The sequence below is a fragment of the Falco naumanni genome, chromosome 15 (genome assembly GCF_017639655.2).
Source record: "Falco naumanni isolate bFalNau1 chromosome 15, bFalNau1.pat, whole genome shotgun sequence".
Lineage (NCBI taxonomy): Eukaryota > Metazoa > Chordata > Aves > Falconiformes > Falconidae > Falco > Falco naumanni.
Window position 1 is genome coordinate 11,566,157 of NC_054068.1, and position 13,435 is coordinate 11,579,591.

The 13,435-nt window shown below is 39.3% G+C and overlaps 1 protein-coding gene across 1 annotated transcript in view; it reads left to right on the forward strand.

Moving 5' to 3' along the window:
• PEPD (peptidase D) overlaps nucleotides 1–13,435 on the forward strand; it is a 141,161-nt gene that overhangs the window by 91,369 nt on the left and 36,357 nt on the right. The window contains exon 12 of the mRNA XM_040614998.1: nucleotides 11,358–11,506. Within this exon, the coding sequence (XP_040470932.1) occupies nucleotides 11,358–11,506 (149 nt within the window). The remainder of the gene's footprint in view (nucleotides 1–11,357; nucleotides 11,507–13,435) is intronic.

Below are 13,435 nucleotides of genomic sequence, written 5' to 3' on the forward strand. Positions count from 1 at the left end.
GTTAATGTCACAAAATCAAGCACATCCGGTCATAAAAGTGTAATTTTAGCATAATGTGTCTGTGTTAAATGTTTTAAATATGTCTTGGCTATATTAACATGTATTACTTCCGTAGCCAAATGAAGTTGGGGATATGGAAAGCAGTCTAGTGTTGCAAAACGACTTTATCAGTATAATTTAACTCTGAGGAATATTTTTATTTCCATTTCTTTCCTTAATTTCCTAACGCAAATGTAAAGCATTGGAGTAGTATTGACACCAGGGGGCACTAAAATAAGTGCTGTCTGGAAGGTGGTTGTCCTGTGTGTTGATGTTGGTAACATGTGCTGGCACAGCAGCCTTCCAGGAGCACTGCCTTTATGTGTATAATGTGCATTCTACTCAGGTTATGTTAAACTTGGGTTTGTTTCCTCCCGTTTGGTACTTGTGTGTTATTGTAACTTCTGGTGCCATCAAAAGATCCTGTTTAACTTCCAACGCTCCTCCTTTAGTCGTTTCAAAAGCTTTGTTCATCATAGGCAGTTTTTCTTGACTGCAAGTACAGGGAGTTGCAAAAGGTTGTTCTGGGTGAAACAGAGAGGGAAGATGCTAAGTGTTCAGGGCTGTTTATTTTGTAATTACTCAGGAGAGACAGAGAACAGTGTTCAGGCTTCCTGGAGCTGTTGGTCACTTGAAGGTGTGTGAAGAATACTGCAAAAACAAATATGATTACTGCAAGAGCTGGTCAGATTCAGTTGTTTATGGTTGTTCATGAAGTCTAAGCCTTCTATTAGGTAAAATAGAAGTTACTTCGCTAATTTGAATTTTTTGATCTAAAGCAATAATATATGGTTTTCTACAATCAAGATTTTTCATTTTCTGTTTAAGCTATGTGCATTTATCTTTTATATATGCACACGATATGCATATGCAGTGCACATATTGCATTGAAACTATATCAGCATGTTTATCTTAATATTATACAGTATTATTTGTAGAAAATCGCTATTCTCTTTGTTGCAAGAATGAGTAAGTATCTAATCAGAAAAGACTTTTTATGAGTACTGAGTGGCTATCATTTATTTCAGGAAGACACTGAGAAGACTTTAAATAAGTCAACTAAAAGACTTAGGTGAGCTTGAAAAATGTATACTACAAAAAATGATAAAAGTTTGCTGTAACTCTTTTCCAAACTATGCTGGAATTTACATTGTTCTATCAAGTTTCATGCTACTAATGCCAATTTATAAACCAAAATTCATTTGTCCAGGTGGGGGCAATGTTGCATTAAAAAGCAGGAAGTGACCACTTTCTGCATCAGATAATAAAGTCCTCCCTTTTCTACCCCAAGTACTTCATTGTCTGCGATTAAAACAATTTATCCTACGGAACAGAATATTGTATTTATTACTTCTTGAAAGCACTGCTTTTAAGATCCCAGGATATTAATGTGTCAGATGTAAATGCTCAACTATTTTATGTGGGTGAGACTGGTATTTTCATTTGGCCTCGTGCATTTTTTATGCATTTTGAAGTTTGGTGCTGTAATAATATGCAAAAATTATGGTTAGCTTTAACCTTTCAGTCTGCAGTTTTGAAATAACTTGTTGTTAGTTATGGTTTTGTTTCTAATAATAATACCAAGTACATTGCTACTACTTACTGGTTGATTGCAAAATCTACTGGCTATCCATTTCTGAAATAATTCCTTTGGCTTGATTCCTCTGGTTTGATTAATATTTACTATTTTCATCAAGTGTAGGTATTTTTCCTTTTGTTGTACCTATAGACTATATTAGTTTTATGCTAATCTATAAAAAATGAATTTGATTAAAAATGGAAAATATTTGCTAGAATTAACAATAATTTTGCTCTAATTGAATGTGTTCTATTAGTACTGGCTAATTCAGGCTGTGAGGTTGCCTACTGTCAGAAACGTCGTTAAGTATTAATGGTGTGTTTGCTGTAACAAATTTTAGCTTTCCTTTAAGCGCAGTGTTATGGTCTGCCTCTTAATTTCATGCTCTTTATAGTGTACATGAAATATATTTTCAATTGTTACCTGTAAATGAGTTTTATCTGTCATAGTTTTAGCTTGGCATCCCCAGCATAGCCTGAAAAAAACTGAGAGTGTGAAGTTGCTTTGACAGCTGTTGGACTGATTTGACTAAGGTGTTCATCTCTTTAAGGAAAACAAGCAGGGGTAAAACCTAGGATTTTTTTCATAGCTTTTGATTTAATATTGATCATTTATAAATGTCGTTTAGTGTAATCCATTTGTTATGGTGGTCTTTCTTAATACAGGTACATATAAAGTATGATAGAAGTGTACTCTTGATGGATGTTGCATCTTCAATGGATTTCAGTAGCAAAATCTTTCTCCTTGTTCTTGGTGTGGGGAACTCAATTGTATAGGTCAAAATACAATTTTAAAGGAAGGCTGTGTGGCATTTGAACCACTGCATGGCTCAGAGGAAAGGTACAGTTAGTCTCCAACACACCCTTTGTGTGTGTCCCCTGAACCAGACGTAATTCCTACCTAGTCCCTGTCTTCTGAGCAGCGTTGGGTCTTCTCTTGTCTGTTCAGACACCACTTGTTACCCCATCTTAGAGGCACAGTCTTGTGGAGCTGGGACCTCAGGAAGAGTCAGTCCTTCTAGTGTAATACTGCTCCACATCAAGGCTGAGCTAATTTATTAAGGCAAGAATGTTTCTGATTTCAGTTGTACTTTGCTGTACTATACTTTTGACTTGAGCTGCAATGAAGGGTAAGTATCTCTTCATAGGAAAAAAATAGTCTTACTGGCAAAATAGCATGCTTGGCTAGGGAAAGGGCAGACTCTTCTTATGAGTGCTAGTTGCTGCCTTCGTTACTGTGCACTTGGCTTGAACGTTTAGACCAGTCCATGGAAAGGCTAGCAGCTGTCTTGTCTGGGTTTTTTTGCATTCAGTTGTCATCTTCTGTAGAGTACTCTGAAACCCCTGTCTGGTGGAGTCCATTTGAGAACTGATAATTTGAGGTTGCTTGAACAACTCCAAGAACAGCTATAGGATGTTTAAAAAAAACTAAACAAACCTGTACGATTGGACATTGGCCCGTTTTTCACCATGGAAAAAAATGTGAAGTGTTAGCCTTTTACTTAAACGTCTGTCTGTGTGCGTGTGCATGAGCATGCACATACACACATAAGAAAACTTGACAGTATTTACAATAAAAATCAGTAAGTAAGGTCTGACACTTCAGCTGTTGCTGTGATCTCCAGCGGTTGGTTGTCCAAGCTGGGGAACACAGGTCAGAGTGTTCAAAAATCAGCTGCTGAAAGCTAAGGCTCTTAAGTCTGAATGTCAGCACCTGAGAATGGTGGCCCATGTGAGAAGTATCAAACTTCAACAATTCACTTTCAGCAAGTATCTTCCGCTTCTCAGTAGAGTTCTAGAAATGGACTGGTTTAGTTAACTGCAGAATTTCAGTAACCTGAAAATGTAGCTGTGGTGGTGTTACCCTGTGCTGGTATCTCACGTTTTGGTGAGAAGCTAATGAGGTTTGCTGTCCTCGGTTTGATTGGGAAGTACTCAGCTGCCAATACAGGTTTCTCCTTGCACGCTCTCTTCTTTTCCCTGCAGCTCTGACATCCTTGCTCCTTGTTCGAGCAAGTCAGCCAGAGCCATGAATGCCCCAGATACCGCCTTTCCAATGGGGAGGCTCCTCACGGATGGAAACTGGCCAAAACATGGGGTTTGCTGCCATCTCTGTTAGGCTGATTATTCATCGAAGAATTGTCTCTGCTAAAGAAAGTACTGTTGCTTATTAAATATGTCAATTAAAATTGGATAATAATTAGGATAATAAAACCAGGCAAAATTACCCATTCGGGAAAAAGACAAGTCGAGCAGGTAACCCTTTTGTCAGAACTTCACCGGAGAGTTTTCCTGATCTCTGGCGTATTGCCTGCGTGGGTCTAGCAGAGGTGCTCAGTAGGCATTGCTGGCACTTTACCTTCTGCATCTTGTGAAGCCTTCATCGCTGCCGCCTCCTTCTGCGAACCAGCAATACTCGCTTGGTGTTCCCAATTCTTTATTGGTATGCAGCACTTCTGTGTTAGAGACATCCCCTTGCTTAGCAGAAACACTGGGAGACGGTGCTCAAGGACAAATTTAGCCGCGAACAAGCCAATCAAAAGTGTTTTGGCTCTTTGCTCTGGCGTACTTAACATTTTTTAATAAGGCATTAAAGTGAACTGCATGGGGGTGGAAGAGGGGTTATACTTCATTATGGAAATTGGTTTATTTAGTGCAGAAGCTTAAGGCTGTTGTCTTAGATTTCTTCAAGAGATAAATACTGTAAGCAAGGGACTCCTTAACCTGTATGTGAAAGCAGCACATAAAATCTTACTAGAATACGTGGGTGTTTACTGAACCAGCCCTTACGTGCAGCTTATTTGGTAAATTCAGTGAGATTGAGATTTCATATCCTGTGAGATAAATGGATCTCAAGTTCTTCTGCTTGGCTCAAATCATTCTGAGAGAGGACAATCCCACACAGTGTTGTTGGGCTGGGGAGCGCATTTTCTCTCAGCAGTGGGGATAGAGCAGCGGAGCAGAGGCGCACCTTCCCTGTGACAGCACACCCACCGCTGTTCGTCTGCATTGCGCTGCTGCCCTGCTGCTGGGAGCCAGCGTCTGTGTTCGTGGCAGTGAGAGGAAGTCCTGGGCAGTGCAGGGCACAAACACCTGGGGAAGGTGGGGTTTTTTGTTTGGTTGTAATCTCTTGTTGTTGATGTTTTTGTTTTGTTTTGTTTTTTTAACTACCTCAAACTTTTGTGTATTCTAGTTACAACCACTTGAAGTCTCTGTAGTTGGCATTGTAGAGTTACAGGCATGCACCCCTCTCCCTTTCAAAATTTAATGTAGAAGATACTACTTTTCTTCACACTCTTCCTATCTGAGCTAAGCTTGGTGTCGTATCTTGTCATCCTCTGTGAGGCAAGATTGAGACAAGGCTCCCATTAGTCTGGGAAAGCTTTAAGTGAGACAGTGTTACAAAAGGAGCAAAGATGGGAAAGTCATGGAGAAGGTAGAGAAGATGAAAAGACACGGCTGAGGACAAACAAGAAGTATGGGGCCACATGGCTACATTAATCTCGGTTAGATGAAGAATAGTCATGTAGCTGTTTTGTATCTCTGTAAGTTGCATTACCTGCATGAGCTACAGGATATTCTGAACAGGAGCTTTTAAACAATAACTTGATACCATTTCCTACACAGAAATCATTCTCTAGCATTTTTCTAAGATTACTCTTGACTCCAGGGGTGCTGACAACAAAAATCTGCCCTTAAATTACTGAGCCAAGCCTGGCTTCAAGACAGCCACTATAAGCTCCCTCTCTGTCATGTCAGGTGGAAGCTGGTCGCAGCAGGGCACCTCTTAGAAAAACCCACCTCCCTGAGCATGGTAGAACTTGACACTATACTGTTCAGTTCTCTTGCTGGGATCTGCAATGTTATCTTACCTGGTGTTGCTTTTTTAATTGATAACTCTTGGCTAATCAGGATGCAAGTGGATGAAAAAGTGTGTGTCACTTAACTCTCCATTTTCTTACTTGTGATATTATTTACTATAACTCATCCTCGTGGTCTGCTATTAAACCACCCTGTTTCCAAATCACTCGGCATGTTTCCAAAGACGCATCTCATAGAAATGCTGATAACTAGTTCCCTTAAGCCTGAAATTGCCTTAGAAGTGTTTAACCAAACAAACGGTCAGATTTTGTTAGTGCATGAATACATAAAGGTTTAATTGCTTCATGGAATGTAAAGCACAGAGCGCTCTCATGAACTCGGAGCAGAGTAAGGCAAGATCACACAGAATAAATCTCCAGCTGGGGATGACTTGCTTTATTGCAATGAGAGGAGGAAAAGTTTGTGTGTACTTTTGCTCCTGCTGTTCTAGGACTGAGCTGGCACAAGTTCACCTGTGTGGCTGCTTCTAGGTGTGTTGGTTAATAATGGCTCAAAACCCTAAAACCTCAGTAAATGTTGCTAAGTAAAGTGCATCAGTATTCGTACCTGCTCACTTTAACCTGAGGTGCAAGGAGGGCACAGTAAGGTAGGGCAATATCAGTTTTCTAATTGCTAGTCTTGCAGATGCAGTTGGGGGAAGGAAAGGTTTTGTCCTTGAGAACAGAAGCTGGGAAGGACGTGGGTTGCAGGCAGGTGACACTCAGCATAACCCCATGTCGGAGTGTGTTGCACCGGGAGGAGATCCACTTGGGTCTCAGTGCAGCCATCACTCTGCGGTGTTAACGACTGCAAAAGAATAACTGTGTTTTTTAAGGGCCATGAAGAGATCCAGTTCTGAGTGTACAGATGAAGCAGATCTGAAGAGCAAGAAGATGACAGCTTTAAGGTGTTAGCTTGCAGGAGTAGCTGTAGGCTTCCCAAGAAATGCCTGTGAGACCTCGTCTTTGGGTTGGGTTGGTGGTTGGACCATAACAATGCATACACATGGCTCAGATATCCCAGATAAGTGTTGCTTCCCATTGTGATATTGGCCATAATTTGCTTCATTGCCTGGCAGTTTCAAATTATTTGACAATAAAAGTGTCAGCAAGCCTATAAAACTAAAACACATGCTTAGAGGAAGATTATGCTTTATTTTTAAAACAAATGGTATACAGTGACTTTATGAAGAAAAGAGCCATGGCTGTTTATAGTCCAGAGTTTTCAAATCTAACATATTATGCAAAGTGTTTTGTGATGCTTCACAGTCAGAGGTTAAGAAAGCTAAAATCAGTATCAAAATGCCTATTATTTTTCTGGGCTTGAAAGCCAAAAACATAACTATAAATTTGCATTTTGTGGTGCCAATATTCTGTGAAAGTAACACAGCCACGTCTTACTCATCCATACCATTTCAGAGGGATGGGAGGGGAAAGAGCTTTTGCACATCATGTCATGTAGCATTCCAGTTACAGTACTGACTTAGAAGCCTGAATTCACTTCAAAATCAACAGGACTTGAAATAGTTTCTCTAAACTCCCCTCCTGCACAGGGAGCAGAACCCCAGTTTGGTTGGACATGGAAGGGCTGGCTGCCAGCGGCACTGGGGACCTGCTGGGGAAGGTCTGAGAAGCTCCTGTGAGGAGAGGCATATCCAGCCAATCCTTTCTGCGAGGCTGTGGCACAACACATGTTTCTGCTTCTTTTCAACTTGATGCTAGTTTATGTGCAAAATGATTTTAAGTTGTGATGTCAGACCTTTTCACTTTGAAAGGAATGAAATGCTCTTAGCCGTTTTTGAAAGGTGACTTCTAAAAAGATGCAGAAGGCAACTATTTTTTTGATGTTGTTGGCTAACATATTAATTATATGTAAGGAAGTCATTATGTCAGTAGAGCAACTGACAGGTTATCTGATTTTTCTCATACTTTGCATTGTTCAGTTTTAGTTATTAATGTTCACAGTATTTTGTAATGTGTTTGGGAGGAAAGTTTATATATATCTATACACAGAACTGAAGCCTCCCTTAGGAGAACTATGCCCATGCTTCCAAGAAGGACTTTGGAATATTTTTGCTATGTGTCTTGCAGTATAGCTTCTTACTCAATCTAGAAAACAAATTGAAACAGTAACATGGAATTTTCAGAGAGTGCATGGGTCTTCTGACTTGTTAAATCTGCTTTACACATCATGTACTTTTTACTCTGAAATTAAGCCAGGTAGATTTTTGTTGCTTTTGCTCCAAACAAAGTGATGTAAACCCAGATTAGCTTCGCTCTCAGAAAGCTTTGAAAGAGATTGAGCTGGGCAATAAAAGGCTTCATCAGCTTCAAGCTACATCAGAGAGAACTTTGGCATACTACCACGCACCTCTCCGATCAGCAGCACTCCTTCTCGATCTGCCTTCCCATTCAAGATATCTTGGAAACATGACAACCTCAGGCACATCATTTCTGCATTCACTGAAATCAGCGATTAACAATTGCGTCCTTGCTGAAAAAGGAGTGGGGAAAGGGTTGTTCTGGAATTAAATTTGTCTTCATTCAAAAGAAAACTGCATTCACAATTAAGTTTTGTAATAGACAGCTTACACAGTCTGCTAGATGTGTAGCGCTTAATTTATCTGAAAGGGAAATATAATAGAGTTTGGAGATACTTTTTGTATTATTGCATATGTTACTCTGCATTGAACAGTTTTTAAAAGGTAAGCTATAGATCAAGATGTCTGTAAGGCCTATTTTCATTTGTGCATTTAATTTGTTTAGATTGCTGCTACATTTGATAACAGTCCAAATAACATTAAGTAGTTGTTTCCATACATGACCCTTGTAAGACTGTATTATCAGGCAGGTAATTTTGTACATGCAATTGAGAAAGTTATAAAATACATTAATAATATCTCTCTTACTAGGAGTTTATTAGCTGTTACCATCTGATTTCAGGGTAAAATAAATGTATTTTTTCTAAGGAACATGCTTTTAAAAACTTTTTTCCAGTTAGTGAGCAGAAGAAGATGGTAGCTCACATACATTTTATTCAATTTAAATGTGCTTCACCCCTTAGTTTGCCTGACAAGCAAAGATGTGAAACTGGGATCTTCTCAGGCTCCCATTATTTCCTCAAGATAACTACAGTATTTGGGCTATTTCCATGTCTTGGGCAACATTTTAACTAATGGATATGTTCCCAACTGAAGTTAAATGGAAGAGAATTCCCAATAAGAGCCAAAATATTCCCAAACGTACAGTTTGGTTTGGATGCTTTTTTCACTGAAGCATACAAGCTGGATGGTATGTTCTGCTCTGAGGTGGAATTTGAAAGATCATCTTCCCTCATGTCTCCTCTTGTCTGGAAGCCAAGAAACCTGAACAAATGGTGCTTCCTAGCTTGTGAGCCTTGTTTTGGTGTACCATCAGTTTTGTGATATTTTTTTTCCATTACTCAGTGCTCCAGTAACTCAAAAACTATTTAACAACCACAGAGTGATGAATGGGTTTGAGAAAATGCTGATAATTGTAGGGTTAAAGACATAGCTAAAATTTTGCCTGTGGTAATTTCAGAATAACTATTCTCCACGTAAAATATAGAAAACATAGCAACTTCCAGTAGATGTGGACAAGGAGTTTGCAAGTTGTTGGTCACAGCTGTCACCATGCTGAATAGGCATTTAAACTTGTAAATGCAACAGAGTTAGGGCACAAAACTGCTGCAAATACCACAAAGCACCATGAAACTTGATTTGTGATTTTGAAAGGATTCAGTGTGGGATAGGTTGAAAGATTTATAACTAATCTGAAATCTTGTTGGCACATTAGAGAACATAACAGCTTCTTACATGATTCTTAGTTGCTGCAACTAGTCTTCTGTATCCTTAGATTTTCTGTGTGTATCGTTAGTTATTTTTAGAAATGAGTCTAACCATAAAATCAAAACTTAGGCAGTGTTGATGGGGTTTCTGATTTTGATGTTTGGCTAGTCTGGTTTACAGTTGCTGTGTTGGTGTCAAATTGTGGGGTTTATATCCTGTGGGTCTGATACTTGCTGTCTATCGTGTGTCTTTTCAATTAGCAACTTTCTGTTTTAACATACCATATTTCGTATTTAAGTAGATATGTGTAGTGTTTGTATTAGCTTTGCATGTATGTACGTAACTTTGCAGTTGTCTCTGTAGCATTCTCCTCTCCTGAGGAGTTTGCTTCTGTAGCTTTAATCCTTGTGCAGTTTCACATCTGTAAACCATTGGGTTTGTTCCTGAAGTTCCAGTCCTGCAAGTCTCGCTGCAGGTGAACCTTGCCCAGTTTGGGGAGCCTGGTGATGACTTCAGCAGGACTTGCACTTGTAAAGATTTGTTCACAGGGGAATTTGTAGGGTGGATTTTAAAATTTCTTGGAGTAAATCTTCATGAGTATGTGTCTTGTGTATGCAGTGCAGCAAGAATAGTCCCAAGCCTGCTGAAATATTGTTCAGCTCTATCATGATTGCCTTCGTTTACTTACTGTCCATTGCTTTCGGTGGCAGTTATGTTGGAAATGGTGAACACTGACAGCTGAGTGCTCTAGCTCTTTTTGTGGTAGCTTGTACTTACCTTTGCCTTGTCATGTATGCTGGTTGGGGACAGAGCTACACTGCATGGTTTTCCTAATTACTCCTGTAATTGGGATTTGATGGCAGAGAGGGTGCCCCAGTGAAGTGTCCTCCTGCTTCTGTTGTCTGACTGACCCTGCTGCAAAGCAGACAAAAGAGAAAGAAAACTCCAAGGTTTTCAGACACAATGAAGGAAAATTGTATTTCTTAGGATGACAAGAGTCTCATATAGTTGTTTGAAGTAGATGCAAGAAAACTTAAATTAGCAGATTTCAGCTCTGATTCATTACTTAAGAAATGAGGTCACACAAATACTGTGTCAAGACCAAAGTCTTACATGTAAAATGTGCCATCCTGTAATGGATGGATGATGAACTGGGGGGGGGGTGGGGGGGGTATTTGCTCGAGTATTGTTTGGTCCAAATGGTTATTTTGTTATTTGCTGATTTTTGAGTCTGCTGAAACTAGTGCAGTGTCTTATCAGGTAGGCTCAAGAAACATTGCACTGCAAATGTCTAACCTGGTTCTCACAAGGGTGTAGAGATCCAGTTGCTGTTCTTGTAGATCGATTTGCAGCAACTGAGCAATCAGTGGTGAATCGTTGATTAATGTATAGAATAAATATGCTTCTCAAGGGGTAAACAAGGGGGTTTTGTCCCCATAAAATAAAGCACATAATTATTTTTTTCTTCTATCTCTGATGCAGAAAACTTCTAAATGTTCCTTTCTGGTTGGATCTTCCCATAATCCCTGTTTCTTTAATCCCTGTAAAGCAAGTTTGTCTTAAAGGAGAGTTATACTGGGAGCAGTGGCAGTCCACCTTTATTGGGGACATTTTATTTAAACAGTCAGATGTGTTTTGACACTTAGATACAAAAGGCCATAATTTAATTAATATTTCTCTATTTAGTTTTGAGGTTAGACTCTTCATGTGGTGGTAGCAGCATTTCCCGGGAAGGAAAAAAGGACATGTTTTTTCTTCTGAACTGAAGATCTTGATGTGGATTCCTTATGTACTTTTTATCTTCCTTCATGCGTGCTCTCAGTGTTTCCAAACAGGACCAGCACAGTCTGTAAGGGTGTCCATTTAAGCCATATGTAATGCATATACTGTTCTGCTAGGAGATTCCAATGGACTGTTGTCACATTTTACTTAGGAGCAGCATTCAAGTGGTGATTATATGGCCAGCTAGCAAAATGCAGATGACTTTTAAGTGCACAGCAAGATAAATGTCTTCTGTTGACTATTTCTTTGGAATTAAATTTTCATTTCTTTCCCCCTGTTTCCTTTTTAGCCTGTTCGATATGGGAGGAGAGTATTACTGCTACGGCTCTGACATCACTTGCACCTTCCCGGCAAATGGAAAGTTCACTCCGGACCAGAGGGCTATCTATGAGGCAGTGCTGAAGTCATCACGGGCTGTAATGAAAGCAGTCAGACCAGGTAAAAGATAGGTATATGTCAGCAGGAATTGACAAGGTTGATGGCAGCATTCAGGCTGTCAAGACAGTTGTTTGGATTTTAGAAAGCACTGAAAAGCAACAAGATGACACAACTAATTTCCATACTTTTAATAGCTCCTAGTGGAGGATAAAGGTAGGGCACACAACATTTTCCATAGAACACTTTTAAAGAAATAACCCATAAACAATTATTAGTGAGATTGAAAAGGTGTTTTAATCTTCCACTTTTTTTTTTAATTCCTTTAATCTAGTGGTGACAGTTGTTACTCTGCTGTGTGTTTACACTGGCAGCCATCTTTTCAGGAAGCTTATGCCAAAGGCTGAAGTCAGAGTTTGAACATGTTTGTCGTGCTTCAGTTTGTTTCAAGCATTTTCTGTATTTTTACCTGTAAGCTCAATAGAAATCTTCTGTTGAAAAAGAGGATGGAGTATGTTTCTTTGGGAAGGATACTCCATTAGCCTTAAAAAAGCTTTAGAAAGCACTGGCTATTGGGTACTTCACTGTATGCCTTTGAATTGCAGGCAAGCTAATTCATCAAGTATGCATTCTCATAGTCGAAACAACTGCCTGGCTTGATGAAAATCTTATTTTTCACCAATTCTGCTTTCAGGGCAGCAAATAAATGCTTTTAGAGCTAACTGCTGCTGTCATTTTGAGTATTTGACTGGCAAAGGTACTAGAGCATTTCTCAGTATTACTAATAGAACAGCTTTGAGAAAAATGTACTTAATGCACAAAGCACACTTATTGTTTAAATTTACTGTATTAGCTTTCAATCATCAGGCCTTCAGTGCATGGGCTTTCTGGATTGCCAGTCAGAACATACATAATTTCCCTGTTACGCAAGCTGGCAGTGGCACTGTTCATTTGAGCAGCTTGGGAGGGAGCAGTAACACTTGAAGCTTATCTGCAAAATGAGCCTAGATATCTTGCCACTTTAATAACAAAGTGCGTTCTCCATCATCTGCTGTTTCTCCCCTGAAGAATCTTCCTGTTGCTCTTCATAGTTTGCTTTGCATTTCAGTACCGCCTTTAATTTCATGTAACATTTTTGGCAGTATTTCATGCTAATAAGTTGTGAACAATCTTCAGAACTTGAGAGGTAAAACGATGCTCTACTCAAGATGGTGTAAAGAATTCCTCGGTTTACTTCACGCTTTATTTACAGGGTCAGAAAATAAGGCCATAGGTTAAGTGTTTCTGAAAAGTAGTTGCAAGGATCCTTGAGTAGCTTGGGGAGTTTGAGATTCACAGACAGAGAAATCATTCTTGATGTCTGGCAGAAGATGGGACTGAAATTTCTGTTCTCCCTGTGCTTTAGTTGCCTTGCCTATTTAGCAGAACAGTGCAAATGTGTTTATACAGTGTTTATACATGTATCATGATTTTTTTTGCTACAGAAAGCAGGTTAAACACATGTTCTGTGGACTGGCTCATTGGTTTGGTTCATTTGGTACCTCTGTGTGGTGATGTGCAACCTGCACCTTTTGCACTCTGTTGAATTACAGATCTCTAATACTGTCAGATCCTGCAACGTGCAAAAATTTTTGCCATCTGGAAAAGTCTGCTTTTCAGGTCCATATGGCTTGTACCCTAGTTCTTTTGCAGCTTTTAACCCATTTGTCCACTGATGCAAAAAGTCTGACAGCATTGTTGTATTTTCCTCTGAATTCTCAAAAACACACCAAAGGCCAAAGACTCTTCAGTGCTGAAATTGGTAGGAAACACTCAGAACAGGTAGTTGGCAGAAAAGTATTTCCTGTGTCTGAAGTGAATTTACAATGTTCTAAAGACATTTGAAACTGAAACAATGAGTTGGATTAGAGAGACATCCTCTTTTATATACAAATTTAAGTAATTTTAAAAAATCAGATATTATTCAAATAGTTACTTCATTTTCAGTCATCC